Source organism: Melanotaenia boesemani, chromosome 3 (assembly GCF_017639745.1).
Source record: "Melanotaenia boesemani isolate fMelBoe1 chromosome 3, fMelBoe1.pri, whole genome shotgun sequence".
Lineage (NCBI taxonomy): Eukaryota > Metazoa > Chordata > Actinopteri > Atheriniformes > Melanotaeniidae > Melanotaenia > Melanotaenia boesemani.
Window position 1 is genome coordinate 14,928,141 of NC_055684.1, and position 19,371 is coordinate 14,947,511.

Consider the following 19,371-nt stretch of genomic DNA (forward strand, 5'->3'; position numbering starts at 1 on the left):
CTTACAATTCACTGCGAGTGCCCGTTGTTACAGCCAGCAAGGGCCCACCATCAGTTATCACATCATGTCAATCTGCCATTCATAAATGATCAAAGGCGATGAAAAATATCCCCAGTTGTATGTGACAGGTCAGTACAATTCTCAGCAGAACAATCAGGTGCATACAGCAGTGAAGCTGGCTGGTTTGACCAACCAGCCTTCTCTTCAGTCCCTGCTCAACAAGTCTGATCTTAAATATGTCTCTGTAATGAACTGCTTTACATTAACATTCATATAAACTATAAATTGGGTAGAAAATATATGCATTATATGTGGAAATTATACTGGATAGACTGTATAGGGTGTGAACAGTGCAGATGTATTTGGTTAGAAAATGGTAGAGATAAGCGAGAGAGAAAGCGGCAGCAGTTCAAGTTCTTACAGCAGGAATGGGAAGTTATAAACGAGGTGCAGAGTTTAGCGAGCTGACAGCCAAGGAGAGAAAGCTGCTCCTGATGGGCTGATTATGCTTGACACATTGGTTATTGCCTGAGCCAATTGTGATGTTAGCATAGTGCCATAACTATTCATACTGCTGCTTGAGGCTGGTTAGATTCACTGCAGTCTTCATCCTGAAAAGCTGGTGTCACTACTGAGAATATGACATACCTACACTGCAGGAATAGCACTAGTAGATATTTTACGTGATTTTAAAAGATAACAACTCACTTTCTGATGCTTTTGTAATATTTGCAATCATTTTAGGATCTTTAGTTCTGATTGTACATATGCCTACAGACACAGATCTGCTTGCAGTACCTATTCTTTATTAAACACACCACTTGTGCAAAGCATGACAAATTATAAAACACAGAAAATTAAAGTTGAAGAGAGACTGAAAACGGAGGTATATGTGCTCCCTTAAGTCTTCTTTCAGTTAAGTCCAGTTGTTTAAGCCAATTGGAAAGGACAAGTTGGGAGATTTATCTAGTCCTGAGTCCTCAACCTGTGAATGTATCAGGGCAAGCTACTTCATCTGAATTAATCCTCCTCAGCACAGCATATAAAGTGGAGAGTGTGTGTGGGTGGTGGTCAGGAGATCTTAAATCTGTGCTGCATGTCTTTAACAGTATGCAGACCTGTTAGTTCCTTCATGGCTTTTGATTCAGAAACACTGAAACCTCTATTTCTAGGTTGGTGACATTGTTATTGTTTGTTTACTGCATTTTCCAGAACTCAGGGTGCTTAAGAGTCAACATCTATGTGGTAACACAGCATCACCTGAGAGGTAAACACACCAGTATGAGCTTACACACTTACGCTGACCTGATTATTTACAGAGCTGTTGTACCAGTTGAAAAGGCCGTAGTTCCAGTTCATGTTGGTGGTGGTGCAAAATGAAAAGAACTTTGGAAAAAGTCACAAACACAGTCATTCTGCCATGCCTTTTCAGTGAAAATATGGCGACATAAACGGACAGTGAAATATTTACAATGGAAACTAAATCAAATCATGTAAGGATTAAGGAAATTTTGTTTTAAGAATACAAAGGGTCAAGACAGAAGTAAATAAAAGAATGAGTAATTTGTTATAATGTATGATGTTAAAAAACTGTTTTGGAATAGTAAAAAAGGGAACTGTTGTGGTTTATTACACTGTTTTACTGTTAAGTGTTCTCAAAAAATAAACCTCAGACACACAAAACCTGATTCTTGCTTTGCGGTCTTAATGTCAGCAGAGCACGAGGGGTTGCTTGTGTTTTTGTTTCCACTCAGTATGTGTGGGCAGTTAATGGCTGCACTATTCACAGAAAGCAAAAAAAAAAAAAAAAAAAAAAAAAAAACCACAATTTTTTTCACCCATCCATCCATCTTTCTGGTCTGGTTTATGGTCCCTCGGGGTGCTGGAACCAATGCCGGCATGCAATGGATGAAAGGCATGAAACTCTGACAACAGTTCATTAGTTCATCACACTTTCCAGCTCACCAACAGACATTTGCATGGCAGTAGGTGAGCTGTTGTGCTGCGAGATGAACAGGAGCAGAGAAACCAGTTTGGATAATAAAGGGGACTGATGGAAAGATGAGAACATGGGTGCAATTTCAACCACAGACTGAGGATCCAAGCCTATAAACGTCTTTGTGAAGGAGATTAAATGTGTGATTGTGTCGATTGGTGATCCAGATCACTGATGGCAGGAAGGTGTTAAAATGGCAGGAGTGCATTGGTTTGCATGGACACACACATTCATATCCGCATCTTCATTGAACTAAAAATTATTGACCCTTCTCTTTATGACCTAGGGGAAAAAGTGCAAAACACACACACACAGGCTACCTGCTGCTCATATGGCTCATTGACTTTACCTGCAGGGTCCTGCTCTTTAGAGAGCATACATACAAACACAAGAAATACTTCATTGATTCTTCCAAGGCAACAACTCATTTTAGTCAGTCCAAAGACATTTAGTCCATCTTCTGTTCTAATTTGCAAGAAATCATATTAGCAGTTAATAAATCTGTGGTTCATTTCTATGCTGACATTATCTTGGAGCACTCAGGTGTCACTTATACTGTATCTATGTGTTTTCACCTCAAGCAAAAAATCTAACTGTCATGTGCACAGTCACTTTATCACATTATTTCCCTTTGCACCCTTTGATTTGTAGGGGGCATTGTAGAAAATCCATTAAAACCTGTCCATGTAACACAGGAACAGATTAAATCTTTTTTTTTTTTCTTCTTTTCAACAGACTCATCTCCACTCCATCAACTATGCATGTGGATGCTCCAAACGCAATTTCGTTGTTCTTCTTTAACAATGATAATAAATACTTGAATTTAATTTAATTTTTTTTTTTTATTTGAAAGTTTTAGGAAATCATACCAGTCTTCTGCCATTTCCATTCTCCATGAAAAATTATTGCAATTTGCAAATAAACTATGGAGGTTTACGGTTGCATAATTATCATAATTGTCTTCATTCACCAAATCTATAAAGGTTTATAAAGAGTTTAGATGATTTTACAGACATTCTGCATTAGCCACTACTGCCAACTGTCAAGACTGATTACAGTAAAACCCACTTCTTTTTTAGTTGTTTTTTATATTTACAACCTATTTTAACGAACTGTTGGAAATATAACTGACTTTGCCACTAATAGGATGATTTTTGAGCAGTGTGGTTTTCTTCCCGGTCATGGAACAGTGGACCAGCTCTTACACTCTCTCCAGGGTCTTGGAGGGGGCATGGGAGCCCGCTGAACCAATCTACATGTGCCTTCTGGACTTTCGACCGTGTCCCCCGGGGACTCCTGTAGGGGGTATTCCGGGAGTATGGAGGGCAGGACCCCCTTGTATGAGCTGTCTGGTCCCTTTACAACCGATGTCAGAGCTTGGTCTGTATTGCCGGCAGAATCGTTGGACTCCACCATGGCTGCCCTCTGTCACCGATTTTGTCCATGGGATCTGGTTTGGTAGCCTCAAGATTGGGTCTTCTCTTTGCGGATGATGCGGTTCTGTTGGCTTCATCAGGCCGTGTTCTTCAGCTCTCACTGGAGCAATTTGCAGCCGAGTGTGAAGCGGCTGGGGTGAGAATCAGCACCTCCAAATCTGAGACCATGGTCCTCAGCTCGAAAAAGGTGGAGTGCCTTCTCTGGCTCGGCAATAACGTCCTGCCCCAAGTGGAGGAGTTCACGTATCTCGGGGTCTTGTTCACGACTGAGGGAAGGATGGAGCGGGAGATCGACAGACTGATCGGTGCGGGTCTGCAGTGATGCGGACTCTGAATCAGTCTGTCGTGGTGAAGAGGGTGCTGAGCCAAAATGCAAAGCTCTCGATTTACCAGTTGATCTACATTCCTACCCTCACCTATGTTCACGAGCTGTGGGTAGTGACCGAAAGAACAAGATTGCGAATACAAGCGGCTGAAATGATTTTTCTCTTCAGGGTGGCCAGGCTCTACCTTAGGGATAGGGTGAGAAGCTCCGTGATCCAGGAGGGGCTCAGTGTAGAGTTGCTGCTCCTCTGCAGAGAAGCCAGATGAGGTGGCTCGGTCATTTAGTCAGGATGCCTCCTGGACGCCTTCCTGGTGAGGTGCTCCAGGCACGTCCCACCGGAAAGAGGCCCCGGGGAAGACCCAGGACATGCTGGATGGACTACATCTCGCGGCTGGCCTGGGAATGCCTCGGGATCCCGCGGGATGAGCTGGTGAATGTGGCCAGGGAGAGGGAGTTTTTGAAGAAAGACTATTTACAAATGTTTAGGTTGTGTTGGGTGGTTGGAAACAACTTTATAGCAGTGCATTACTGCTACCAAACGGTGTCTGAAACTGACATCAACTCCCGGGAGGGAACTCTGAACTCAGCACTGCCCACTAGTGGAAGAATTGACTTAACAACCATGGCAACAGAAAAGACACATACAAGTATGATGATGGCGACATATGACATTTGAAATGGACGTCCCTATTTACGTATGTAAAGGAATACGAATGGGCCTTTAGCATTAGCTGCTAATCTGGGAGGTAATACACTGTAAAATACTTTACAGGATAATCTAATCCACACTGGTGAATGAAACATCTGAATTTGACATTATCTGCCCGGGGCTTGGTCGCCCCAGGCATGCCAATGGTGGTCGGGCCGAACCAATGCCTAAAAGGTGCCCTTGGGATTACGATGTATCCGTAGGGACAAAGGGAAGGGTAGGGAGAAGCGGGGAGGCGGGGGGCCTGGTGAGGAGTTGGGGGTGGAACTGGAGAAGTCTCCTCTCTTCTTTTTCTCGCTCTCTCCCCCTGTTGCTGCTGCTGCGGGGTGGCTGGGAGAACTGGCCCTTGGGTCCGACTGGAGATATAGGTGTGCAACCTGGACTCTCTGGTCCCCTAGGGTGGTGGCGTGGACTGCCGGGGGTGAGTGGGCGTCCATGGAGCTGCTACCTTGGACTTTTGGCCGGGCTGGGCCTTTGCCCTTCTGCCCTTGGGCGGTCTTGGGGAAGCGGGGACACCTACAGCGGCCAGCTGAGGAGTTGGTCACCCAGGAGAGAGATCTTTCTCCCGGTTGTGCCGGGGTCTTCCTACGCCCTTGTGTCCTGGGACATACTCAGAGCCGAGGGGGGTGGATGTTCAGTACCTGCTGGGAGTCCTGTGTGGGGTGCTGCTGGGCGCCGTTTGCCTCACCGAGTCTCAGAAAGTCACAAGAGACTATGGTCTTCTTACCGGAAAAGAGGAAGTATGAAAAATTGATCTCCGAATTTTATGAATCTATATAATTTTTTTTTAACCCAGGGCTACTCTTCAGCTCCTTATTGGGTATCCACAGGTGTTCCCAGGCCAGAGGGATAATATGGTCCCTCCAGGGATTCTCATCTCAGTTGGACGTGTCCAGGAACCCACCAAGGGGAGGCAAACCAGAGGGCATTCTAATCAGATGATCAAAATTACCTCACCTTTATTGTGGAAGGGCAGCTGCTCCATGTCAACCTCAGTCACTTTCTTTTTTTTTTTTTTTTTTTCTTTAACTCTGTCCTGTCCAGCATCCTAGCATACAGAACGGCGGTCTATGTGCCTAATTTTGTCAGACAGATTTGCTCTACCAAGGCAGACATGTTATATAAATGGCTGCCCTTGATGTTTAGAATATTTTTATTATTTTTATTATAATCTTATTTTCTTTAGTCTTGATGTGTCTGTGCAGAACCTGACAGGGAGAGAGAGGAAGAGCTAAATAGAGAAAAGAACAAAATTTAAATGAAATGTGGAAATAAAAGTTGTCTAGGCTGTAGGGCTGGGTGATATGGCTTAAAAATTAAATCTCTGATTTTTTTTTATAACCAAATCCGATTTCCAATTTTAATCGATTTTTTTTTCTCTTCTTTTACAAAACATAAATGAACTTATTAAAAACGTTTATTTATTTATATAACTGAATGCCAGCAAAGATAAAGCATATAATGTCATAACTTTTCCACCATATAAACAACTTCATATCTTGCATAGAAGTATGCAACACAACTGCATCCGTGATCGCTTTTCATCTGGATCCTTATCATACAGGATCCACTGCAGAAATAATTCCCCTGATGTAGGCTGTCTCTTAACTAGAGTTTGTGGGCCAAAGTTGACTTCTGCATCTCATAGAGCACAGCATTTCTCACTGCAGTTATACGCATAGCTAAATCCCAGGCTAATTCCCAGAGTGAAGGGTCACTACACTGAAAATCTGTCAGACAAACACCGTTCTGGTGTGGAGGGAGGGCTAAGTCTGCTGCTAACTAACTATGGAAAAAAATCCAGATTTTCATAAAAATAAATCACCAGAAATGGAAAATTAGATTTATCGATTTTATCGATTAATCGCCCAGCCCTACTAAGCTGTCTAAATAACATCAGTATTCACAAAAACAATATAGACTACCACAGTACTACACGATACATAAAGAAAATAGGATAATGATGAAATCAAATAGTCATCAAACATACCTGTAGAGAAACGTACCAACACACAAACATCAGCAACATCTAGTTGGAAGTGGACGGAGAGACGAGCACGTGTGAATGTGAACATGCATGTGTGACCATGCAACAAGGATGAAACATGTGCTTGCAAGAGGGCCGTGACCACGGCACACCCCGAAGAATCCGAGGGAGACAGAGGGGAGCCCGAGGCCCCAAAGGCCCAGCAGGTCCACAGAGCTCAGAGCCCAGGACAGCCAAAGCAGAGAGAGCAGCGGCCCCATTCAGCCCAGAGCAGATGGGGCCGCTGCTCAGAGCCCAGGACAGCCAAAGCAGAGAGAGCAGCGGCCCCTTTCAGCCCAGAGCAGATGGGGCCCCAGACCGGAGCACCCCCAACGCGACGGGGCAGGGGCACCGAGCAGCCCAGGGTGATGGTAAGCAGGTCCAGCGGGTGCCGGGCACGGGCCGAGTGGAGGGCAGGCACCCCGCAGATCCAAGGGCCACCCATCCCTCCCGGCAGAGTCCTACCCAGGAACCTGACGGAACCAGACCACCCCAGGCAAAACCACCGTGGGCCACGCCAACCCAGCACCAAGGCTAGGTTTTCCAGAGACAAGGACATGTCTGCAGGTCACTCGTCTGTTTTAGGCAAGGACTCATCCCCAAACCGGGAGGAGTACTCCACCCTTTTCCAGCTGACAAGCATGACCTCAGACTTAGAGGTCTTACTTTCATCTTGACCACTTAAAACTCAGCTGCAAACCGTTTAGTGCATGTTGAAGATTCTGAGAAAGCCAACAGAACCACATTATTTGCAACAACAAGGGTTGTAACCCTGAGTTTCCCAAACCAGACACCTTCCTATCCAACTGCAAACTATCAATCCTGTCCATGAACACCACAAGCAGGACTGGTGACAGGGGGCAGCTTTGACAGAGTCCAATACACAGTGTCGATACGTTTTGAGACTTTGTGCCGAGAATGCAGACACAGTTCGTGCTTTGGACATACAGAGACCTAATAGCCTGCAACCGCACCTTGAACTCCTGGAACCTCATTGCAACATTTCCTAAGGAATGTGGTCATAAGCCTTTTCCAAGTCCATAAAAATAAAATTTCATCATTTACACATAATGACTGAAAATAGTTCAACTGTTTCAGAAACAGGAATGTGAATGCTGTAAAATTTATTTTTGAAGCTCAAAAAAGGTTTTAAATCTTAAAACTGTGTTTTTGACTCATTGGTGGCACACTAACATTCAAAATGTTCATTGCCCTGTAGCATTCAGCAGGCTGAGAAACCACACTTCACATTTTATTTATTGGTTTTCATCACACACCAGCAACTGGATATCAACACACTGTTTGATTCATTAGATTCAGCAAAGAAACCCACAAAGTCATTATCAGATGAAGATAGCAAAAGAGAGAGAGAAAGGGACTGGGCAAGAGTTACATCAGACTGATTTTTACTGGCTGGAGAGAACTCATAGGAGAGACAGGATGCAAGACAGATGCTGATTTAACCTTCATTAGGGGGATGCCAAAGCATGAAAATAGTGCCACTTTAGAAAGTCATAGTCTAGGTATGATCTTGAACAGCTAACCATTGTTTCAGTATTTTGGTGCAAAAAGGCACAAAAAAATGCATATTAACAAATTATCAAATAATTAATTGGTAGAAAAGGAAATGAATGCAAATCTTCCCCTGGTTTGTGTAACGCCTGGTTTGTTGCAGACATTTTGAAAACTCACTTCTTATATTTATATAAGTATTGTATTTAAGCAGAATTTTGTCTTTCTTTCACTTCAATGTTTCCATTCAATACTACTATATAATTCTGTTTCACTAAATCTACCTGACAACACTATTATATTTAGTCTTACTCTATTTGAATAATCTTTTATCCTGTCAGAGTTACAGTAACTCGTGACTTGTCATACGAAACTGTAGGTTAATTTATTAAACTTGCTTTATCACCAGCAGCTATAACAGCTACAAGCCAATGACACAGCAGAGAGCATGCTTCAATATTGATAACTGTCATGATTCACCGTTTATGTTTTGGTTTCTTGTGTTTGTTTGTTGTCATGTTTTTGGTTTGTACTTGGTTTTGATGTTTAGTGTCATGCTCTGTGCTTTTTGGTTTCTGCTCATTAGTTCACCTGGTTAATTAGCTCATTCACTTCACATGTGCCTTGTTGGTTCCTTCTGGTTTCAGTTCCTTCTTGCCAGTTCATCGTTTTCTGCCATGTCAGTTTTGCCCCCAGTGTCTTTTGTTATGTTAGTTAAGTTATACTTTATTAAAACCTTTACCTGCACCTTTCTGCCTCCACCTCATTTTCCTGCACTTGGGCCCTTACATCAACAGCATCCTGACAGATAACATCTTATGTCATGATAAAAGTGTAATGTCCAAACCAAATGTTTTTTTAAATGTTTTTTTCTTTAAATACCAAGCTTGCAAAGTCACTTTGTTCTTTCTAAAAAACAACAAAAAAAAAAAAAAAAAAAAAAAACATTTTAGTTATTGTCTACCTTCAGCAATTATATTTAGCCCATTTTCTCATTTTATAATTTCTAATTTATTTAAATCTCTGGCTTGGTGATGTTAATGTTTTGGATGGATTGGTTGTATTTACTGTTAGTGTGAGAACCAAAACATGGAGGTATTATGTACTGAACAAGTCTTAACAGATCTCGAAATGCAAAAGTCTATATCATCTCAGGAAATGCAAATGGTTTGGAATTACTACTGGTAAGGATGACAAGCATAGAGAAATACATAAGAGGAATGATCTAGTTGTTTAGTGGTGCATATAGAACACACAAAAAAAGGTAGCAGCAGAGCAGAAAGTGTCATTTAGCGGCCTCTTAAGCACATAATCCTGCATTACACACTCATATGTTGCTCATTGGGATATATTTCTAGTTTTTGTCAGTGTTGACAAGAGTCATTAGTAAGATTTCACCTTTCAAAATGTAACTGTGAAAAGCTTGTTCATTTTCAGTTGTATTTGTTCATGTCATTTTTCCTACATACAGTATGAACAGATGCTTAATGAACCCTTAGCACTGGACTGACTGAACATAAACCAGCTGAGTTCTTCACACTGGCTCGCTGACAGCTCTTCTCTTCAAGCTTTTCTGGAACAACAGGCAGACAGACGACAACTCTCCCATAGCTTTAAAGCCAAAACTGTTATTGGCCCCTCAGATATGTTATTGCACTGTAACTGCATTGGTGGTTGGGTGAGGGAATTTAAGTAAAACGTAAAGATGGTTTTCAAATGCTTGTGTAATGTCAGCATGTGTAGTAGATGCAACTGTGATTATTACAGGCATCTTTTAACAACATCAAATGAATTATAAATGTATGTCTCTAATCTAACTGAGCAGAATAATGGCCATCAAGCTTTTGCAGCAAATGAGTTCTTAGATAAGTTTTAAACTGTTATAACAATAACAACAACATATTTAACAAAGATTTAAATCATACTGTATCAAACTTACTCACCCAGTGTTTGTCCAGCCAACACTCTGCCGTTCTCACCAATCACAGCCCCCCTGGCGTGCCTTTCACTGGCGTACTGAACAAAGGCATAGCCTTTGTGCACAGAGCAGCCAAGTACCCGGCCATACTTGGAGAAGATGCTCTCAACATCAGACTTCTTCACAACTGCCGTGTTCAGATTGCCAATAAACACCCGGGAGTTGATGGACTTTGGGTCTGTCTTGTTTGTCACATTGCTGGTCTGGACCTTCAGTGACATGCTTGAGAGGTAGCTGAAGGAGGCAACAGACTAATGGTTGAATCAGGAAGGAAGGAGGCAGGGAGATGGAAATCTGGAGAGAGCAAGAGAGAAAAGTAACTGGTGTTAGAAAATGAAAGACAGCTGCAGTCAACTAACGTACCATAAAACATGTGAGGCTTGTTCTCATGACTGAACCAAAATGAGCAAACCAGTTGGAAATGTACTCATCAGTATAAATAGCTGTCACAACTTATAGGAAATGCACTTATTTTCTTTTTATTCCATATGGTTCTGATACATCTGTTCTGAGCAGACTGAAACACTTTTCCAGCTAAAAGCAAACCATCTTGATTTGCATAAACTCATTTTATTAAGCTGCATTTGCTCTCATGTCAGCACCAAGTATATTGCACCTAGTAAAAATAAAGCACAGAGTAAGCTTTAACATGAGGAAATGAACAATCTGTCAGGGCATACACTGTAAAAAAAAAAAAAAATAAATAAAAAAAACCGCTTGTAAGATTGGGTTGAGAGTGTAAATATAAAGGTTTTGTGTTATTAAGCATGTAACTCAAGCTTATATGCTACAACAAAAGAAACAAAGTAACAGCTCAAATGTGACCACATGAAGTTCATCCTGTTAAAAGCTTGAGTTTTAAAAAAGAAGCTCTGCCCCGTGGTGTGGCTGTTTCATAAAATAACTCAATTTGTGCTCCTTGTAATTTAGACAGCTGTTATTTGGTTAAAGATTAGCTGTGCAAGCACACTAATAAAAGGTTATTCTGCTTTGAGTTATGACGCACATTGCAGCTGAATATATCTAATTCAAGACAAAGATGATCGATCCACCGTCACAGAAACCTGCAGTTGGTTTACATTTCTTTTGCAACACACACATCACAGTAGAAGGCAAACTGTTTCAAGCAGCAAAGCTCACAAACTGCAAGTAATCTGCAGTACATGAAGGCATCACAACCGAAAACTTCACTTATTTTACCCAAACCAAATTTTATTTTATGTAAAAATAAACATAATTAACACAGAAAAGGGCAGCAGATGAACCTTCTAAATAAAGTAAGATCTTTAGCCGTACTTATTCCTAATTGGAAGATTTTTTCCAAATAGAATGAAATATTGAGACTAACAACACCCCAACTTCTTTCAGCTCAGCTTAATACACCAAGAAAACCCTTAATTGAAAGGAAAAGAACAGTCCCAGTCAAATCTGCGTATCTGAGTAAAAGAAACTAATAATAAGTGTTCTGTGATCAGGCCGCTGCAGACCCAACAACTACTGCTATATCAGTGATGTAAGTTCAATCACAGCAGAATTTGCAAACCAAACATCACAGTGATCTCTGTCCTTGTCTCACAGCGATCCCCTCCTTTAATCCACATAGCAAATCCAGCTGAGAAGATCCAATAAGATGGAAAATGATGAAGGCCAGAGGAGAGGAGGAGTGTCAGATGTGAAAACAGGGCGGGAAATGAAAAGCAAAGTAAATGATTTTAGACAAAGAGATGGTGGTGTGAGTAGAAAGTAGGGCTGGGCAATATATCGAGATTTCCAAAAATATCGAGACTTAATCAGACGGAATATAGGAGGGAATATTGTTTATATCGAGATAGCTTGTTTTGAGTTAGAAACATCTTTGCATCTTGCATTTTGCACTGCTGTATTTTTGTTATGGTAATTGAAAAGTATTTTTCATTTAGTTTGTTTTAGGAGCATTTAATTAAATGTAAAGCTACTTTAATTTTAGTCAACTGTTTTAATGCACATCTGCTGCTGATCCTTAATAAAAGTGTATTTAGCACTGAAGGCTGTAAATTAGAACTGTCTCTTTGGTTACTTGACAAAAAATAATATATCGAGATATATATCGTATATCGTGATTCAGGTAAAAAATATCAAGAAATAAGATTTGGGTCATATTGCCCAGCCATAGTAGAAAGTGCATGGAAAAATGACAAGTCTGGGATGGGATAAAAAAAAAAATAAAGATAAAGGACAGGAGGTGTAGAGGGTTAAAGAGGAGAGATTACGCAAGAGTTAAAGAAGATGGGAATAAGGGAGTACAGGACGCATGGAAGGAAGGGAACGGAAACATGAAAAATGTGGAGGGCACTGAGAGATGAAAGAGCTATGATGGAGGTGGAGGTGTGATAGAGATGTGAACATATGATTGATTACAATTGTTTTGGTATTTCTACAGCAAAATAATAACAAGTGAATGAAATCCCACTGAAAAAATATTCCAACTGTGAAATAAAACAAATAAATTAAATTGAATTATACTCTAAATTACATGGTTTCATCTTTATTTAGATGGCAGTTTTTCAAAACACAGAACAAAGTCATTTACACAAGCAATAGTAATAAAAAACCAAATAAGACAACTTGAGGTAAAATAATGCTTTATAAAATGCCATAAAGTAGAATGGCAGTGCTCCAATCAAACCAGTCTGAAATGCTGTCAGTGGTCTTTAAATTGTGATTATTAAGTTTTTGGCAAAAATCACAAAACCTGTGCCCTGTTCCAGGACTCTGCTTCTGCAGAGGACCAGTGGCTCATTAGCAATTTGCCTCAGTGCCTTCCGCCGTTGGCACAGAACATCCCAGCCAACCACCCTCTCGTCGCTATGTGCTGGCTCTGCATGCTAGCGTGTCAACCAATCATTAGCGGTTTAAGAAAAAAAGCATGTAACATGGGAGCTATGCTGACCCACATCTTCCTTCAAGTGTTGACTGCAAACCAACGTGTAGTTTGTTATATTGTGATGACCGACAAACCTAATCCATTGCTCTCTCACAGCAAAGTTTTTCGTTAAATAATGAAAGCTAATGTGATTAGCTACTGCACATAGGTGTCGATCCGCCTTCTCTTCGTCCTCAGTCAGAACGGGTGGAGAGGGCGGGGCAGGAGCTTTTGGCCTCGCCCTGAGGGGTTATGACGTGTAAATGAGGGTCTGTCTGAGCTAACCTTTTTCTGCCAGCCACTGGTTCTCAATGATTTAAATGCAGAAATACTCAGAAAAGCCATTTTGATCAAATTTTTTACAAGATATCTTCTCTAGCACAGAGTGGGTCTTTAATTGGATGAAGTGGCATAGAAAATAAATCAATGAAATTTTCAGGATATTCAGATTTTAACATCTTGACCATGCTGAACTGTGGGGCTTCAACAAATAAATACATATGATCAGAAAAGCATAAAAAACAACTAAACGAACAAAGTAGCATCTCTGAATGCCATGTGTAAAAATAACTGTAATACTGCTAGTTAACCTTCACTGTGTGATGGTGTTCCTTTCTCTCTCTCTCTCTCTCTCTCTCTCTCTCTCTCTCTCTCTCTCTCTCTTTTATCTGATTTATAATTTAGAACTGAGAAAAGGAAAAACAGAGCAGTTAAATCAATTAAAAATCCATATTTATATGTTTGAAAATGTTGTGTATGTGTATTTATTAGCCACAACATCAAGGCCACTCATAACTACAATATGTAAGAAAGGTTCATTTTTAGTGTTCTTGATGTTACGAATGGTGGTTTTGTGCTAATATGGATATCACAGCAGGTGCTCTGGTACTCCAGGGTTATTTCAGTTGGTCTGTAAACTCCTGCACTTAGTAACTTGTGGACTTAAAAAAAAGAGAAAGAGCTACAGGAAATACTGCAGCATAATGTGCAATCAAGACCATCTCTAAAAGCTTTCTGTATGCCAAATCTGAAACAGTCGTAAGTGATCATTTTGACCATTATTTAAACCTTAATCAATTGAATTTATATATAAAGCCTAGATAATTTGAATTGTAGGTAAATAGCATTTTACAAAATGAAATATAAAACAGACTCCTGACTAAATATTTGGTAGCAATGCTAATAATAATAAATAATAATAATAATAATAATAATAAACCAATGCAAACCTGTGCAACCAATTAACTTCTATGCAAATTTGGGTTTGGACCTGCTTTCATAGAGTGGATTAAAATATTATATAATAACCCAAATGCATGTGTGAAAACCAACGATCAAACTTCTCCAAGCTTTCGCTTACAGAGAGGCACCAGACAGGGCTGTCCACTCTCCCCCTCACTTTTTGCCATTTTCATAGAGCCGTTAGCAGCTGCTATTAGACAAAATATAGAAATTAAAGGAATCCAGGGCAAAAACATAGAACATAAAATAAGTCTTTATGCAGATGATATATTACTTTTCCTTCAGAACTCACAAACATCACTCTCTGAGACAATCACAGTTATTAATAAGTTCTCATCAATATCTGATTATTCTATTAACTGGTCTAAGACTACAGCCATGTCCATCAACTGTGACCTACAAAACATCCCTAATATCAAAATACATTTTGACAGGAAACATTAGATATTTAGGTATAAATATTTCCCCCAGATTATCAGATTTAACAAAATTAAACTATGTTCAGCTACTAAAAACAATAGAAGATGATCTCTTACGGTGGAGGCGCTTACCCATCTCACTAATGGGGAGAGTTGCCACCATTAAGATGATGATTCTACCTAAAGTTAATTATTTATTTTCAATGATACCCACTAAACCCTCCACCAGTTGGTTTAAATCTCTGGACTCTTTCATATCCAAGTTTCTTTGGAAAAACAAGCCGTCACGTATCAGTCTTAAAACCTTACAGCAGACTAAAGATAGAGGAGGACTGGATCTACCAAACTTTAATCACTACTTTATAGCTAACAGGCTGCAGTACATCTCAATGTGGCTCAAACCCAGTTATCTGGATGAGCCGTGGCTAGATGGGGAGCAGGCTTTGTGTGAGGACTTAGTCATCTCTGACCTGCCGTTCATCAGCTCAACCATTAAACCATATAAGTGCTTTAAAAGCCTTAACATCCGTTTTTCCTTAATGGCTTGGTGGGAATTCTGTAAGATAACCAGATCTTCCCTCTTTCCATGTAGACTTACACCCATCTGGAACAACCCTGACATCCTGCAGAACAAAAAGATGATAAACTTCACTCAATGGAAGACTAAAGGAATACAACAGTTAGGACAGATAATAGAAAATGGAAACTTTGTATCTTTCAACACAATTGTCTCACAGTATGGAATCAACAGCAATAAATTCTTAGAGTACCACCAACTAAAATCAATTATATGTAAGAAGTATACCCCTGTACAGTTAGACTTGCAGCTTCCTGTCAGAATAGCAGAATTCTTGAATCTTAATACTCCAAAATTATTATCAAAAATATATAGATTACTTGCAAAGCTAGAAGACAGGATATCTCTCCCAACTTCAAAATGGGAAGATGATTTATCTAATAACTTTGATCAGAAAAGATGGTCACAAATATGTTTAAACACGTTTAAAATGACTCAGAATTCAAATATACAACTAATACAATTCAAAATTCTCCATAGAACTCATTATACAGGACACAGGATGTTCAGGATGGGCCTTTCACCATCAGATATCTGCCCACACTGCTCTGAGAACACTTCTGATAGCTACATCCATGCGCTGTGGTCCTGCACACCTGTCCAAAGGTTCTGGATTAAGGTGTGTGAAGATCTCTCAAAATGGTTTAAAACCAGTTTTTCTGCAAACCCCACACTTTGCCTACTGGGCGACCTGGGTGACACTAACATAGGAATACACTCCATAAACTTGGTCCTCGCAGTCTTATGCATCGCAAAGAAAACTATCCTTGTGAACTGGAAAGATAAGAATAATTTGTCTATCCAGCAGTTTAGAAATCTCCTGTTAGATCACATCAGCATTGAGACAATGTCTGCCTCCTCCAGGAACCAATCAGATGACTTTCATTCCCTCTGGTCCCCTGTGACTGGCTACATCACCTAATGTATTTGGAGGATTGCGGCTTCGCTGGGATGGGGGTGGATATGGGTGGGGGGTCCCTGGTGGCTTCGGGTCTCCGGTTGTCTCCTGGGTGGGGATCTCGGCTGCTCCACTGCTGGGTCGGCTGGGGGTTCCGGTCTGGGCGGGCGGCATTGGGTGGGCCCCGGGGTGGGACTGCCTCGTGGCGGTGGGGGGTGGCTGCCGGGGTGCCTGGGTCGGTGTCCGTCGGCCCCTGGCCGGGTGGCCGGTCGGGCCCGGGGTGGGCCGGGTGGGGGCCCCGGGCTCTGGGGTGTCGGGTCTCCCCCCTCTCCTGGGGGTGGGGGGGTCTGCCGCTGCTGGGGGGGCTGGGCCCGTCCGGATGTGCCGTGCCGGGGGTTGGTCCGTGCCCTGGTGCTTGGTCGCAGCCCCGGAACCTGGGTGGGGGTGTGTTTGTAAATAGGTGGGTGTGTGTGTGTGTGTGTGTCTGTAGGTATGCGGGTGTGTGGGCGGGTGTAGAGGGATGTGTGTGCTGTATGTGTGTGTGGGTGTGTATGAAGGTCTAGGTGTGTGCGTGTATGTGTGTGTGAGTGGTGTGCGGGTGTGTGTGTGGAGGTCTATGTGGGATGTGTGTGTGGGTGTGTGTGAAGGTGTGTATATATGAGTGTGTGCACGTGGAGGTCGAGGTGTGTGTGGAGGAGTGAAGGAGTGGGTGGAGGCGTGAGTATGTATGGAGGTGCTTGTGTGTATATGCAGGTATGTATGTGAGTGCGTGTGTAGTGGTGTATGTGTATGGAGGGGTATGAGAGTGTGTGTGTATGTGGGCACCGGTGTGTGTGTTTATAGGTATGTGCGTGAAGTGTGTGTGTGGAGGTATGTGCACGTATTGAGGTGTTGGTGTATAGAGGTGTGTGAGAGGGTGTGTGAGTGGCTGGGGTTAAAAAAAAAAAAAAAAAAAAAAAAGTGTGTGCGTTTGCAGGGGGTTAGGACGTGTCCTCTGGGGGGGGCGCCCTGGCCGGGTGTTGGGGGCGTGGGCCTGGGGTTCCCTTCCTTTGCCTCGCCCCCCTCCCACTCAGAAAGAGGAAAGTGGCCCCTTGGGCTGGTGGCTGGCCCCTGGGGGGGTTCGTGGCGTGCCTGGGTTGGGGTGACTGCTCCGGGCCTGTGACGCCCTTCGGGGCCGGCGGGGGACGGGGGCGCCCTAAGCCACTGGCGGGTCGTCTTCCAGGGGAGAGGCTTACTCCCCTCTGGACCTACATCTCCTGACCCCTCCCCTCCCCCACTCTTCACTACATACACAGGTAGGGCTGTGGGAGGTGTGCTTGTTGCGCTGGGCGGGGCAGGGGGGTCATCATAGTGGCCCTGTTGCTTCGCCGAGCGGCAGCATGCCTCCCAGCTTTTAATTCCACTTAGTCACTGAGCACAAATAACATTTGCAACATACAAACACGTTTTGGGGGGTGGAACATGCGAGGTCAGGTGGGTGGGACTGCTCAGGTGGCCCCACCCCCTCCTCAATGCAGTTACTGCCCCCCAATTTTAACCCTCTTTTTTTAATTGCAAACAGCACATAATATATTCCATCACTAGTGGGGGAGGGAGGGGGGATGGGGTCTTCAAGCGCCCCTGTCTCCATGGATGGCCCGGGGGCGGGGCGGGCCGGGTGGCCTGTCGCGTTGGCCCGGGGCGTAGGCGGGCTGTCCCGGGGGGTTTTGGCTGCTGGCCCTGGGGGGAAGGTGCTGTTTTGGGGGTGGGGAGTGGGGGGGCGGGGGCAGGGTGGGGGGTTGGGGGCCTGGCTCGTGTCTCCTCGCCTCCTGGCTGGGGCTGTCCCCCCGTGGCGTGGGGTGGGCGGGAGGATGGTGGTGGGGGGATGGTGTTTGTGTGTGTGTGTGTTGGGGGGGGGGGGGGGGGGGGGGAGAGTGGTGTGGGTGTGGGGGGATGGGTGGTGGAGGGATGGTGTGTGGGAGGGTGGGGTGTGTGGAGGTGGATGCGTGGTGTGTGGGAGGGGGGGTGGTGTGGGTGTGGGAGGATGAATGGTGGAGGGATGATGTATGTGTGGGAGGATGGGGTATGTATGGGAGAATGTATGGTGCAGGGATGGGGGAGTGTGTGGGAGGATGGATGGTGGAAGGATGGTGTGTGTGCGGGAGGATGGATGGTGTATGGGAGGGAGGATGGTGTGTGTGTGGGGGAGTGGTGTATGTTTGGGAGAGTGGGTGATGGAGGGGTGGTGTGTGTGTGTGGGAGGATGGGGTACGTGAAGGTGGATGTTTGGTGTAGGAGAATGATGTATGTGTGGGAGGATGGGTAGTGGAAGGAAGGTGTGTGTGTGTGTATGGGAGGTGTGAAGGTGGATGAATGGTGTGTGAGAGGGAGGATGGTGTATGTGTGGGAGGATGAGTGGTGGAGGGATGATGTGTGTGTGGGAGGATGGGATAGGTGTGGGAGAGTGTATGGTGGAAGGATGGTGAGTGTGTGGGAGGAAGGATGGTGTGTGTGTGGAAGGATGGATGGTGGAAGGATGGTGTGTGTGTGTGGGAGGACAGAGTATGTGAGGGTTGAATGGTGTATGCGTGGGAGGATAAATGGAGGAGTGGAAGGAGAGTGTGTGTGTTTGTGTGTGTGTGTGTTGGTCTGGGGGGGGGGCAGGACTGGTTCTCGGGGTGTGCGGCTGGGCGCTGGGGTGTGGGGCTGGCCTCTGGTGGTGGCCGTCTGGGCGGGCCGGGTCCCCCCGGGTGGCGTGCTGGCCCTCGGCCTGTGGGGGGGGGGGGGGGGGGGGGGGGTGTCCCTGCGCTCCTGGGCCCGGGCCCTCTGCCCCGTCTGTCCCGGGCGGCCGGTGCCCGGGGGGGTCGGGGACTGCTGGCCTCGGCCTGCCGGGGCCGGTGCCCTGGGTCCGCGGGGCGGCTCCTGCTGGGGTCTCCTGCTGCTGCCTTCCTGGGCGGGCGAGTGGTCGTCTCTGTGGACCGGTCGGGATCTGTTGCCTGCGGGGGGGCTGGTGGCCTGGGTCTCGGGACCGCTGGCCTGACTCTGGCCTCTGTTCAAGTGAGGTGGCATCTGCATGATCACTCTGCATGGTCACTCCTTCCTGAACGTCTCCACACAGTCTTTGCGTCGCCGTGTGGCCGAGTTCTCCAACACATCCACACAGGTTTCTCTGCGCGTGTTCTTGAATACAGCAGTTTCACTTATATCTATTATCATATTTTGTTTCTTTTTTTAATTATTTCTGTTCTTATTATTATTATTACTCTTACTCTTATTATTATTATTGTTACTATTATCAACTAGTTGGGTAATGACCTACTGGCATTAGTGTGATCGTAGTACATGGTCTTCTGTATGATGTTTCAAGTCCCC

At 44.0% G+C, this 19,371-nt stretch overlaps 1 protein-coding gene across 3 annotated transcripts in view; it reads right to left on the minus strand.

The window, feature by feature from the left end:
* Nucleotides 1–19,371, minus strand: part of raly (RALY heterogeneous nuclear ribonucleoprotein) — a 180,851-nt gene that overhangs the window by 59,231 nt on the left and 102,249 nt on the right. For all 3 annotated transcript variants that reach the window (XM_041981455.1, XM_041981453.1, XM_041981454.1), the window contains exon 2: nt 9,948–10,276. In XM_041981455.1, the coding sequence (XP_041837389.1) occupies nt 9,948–10,203 (256 nt within the window). In that variant the 5' untranslated portion in view covers nt 10,204–10,276. The remainder of the gene's footprint in view (nt 1–9,947; nt 10,277–19,371) is intronic.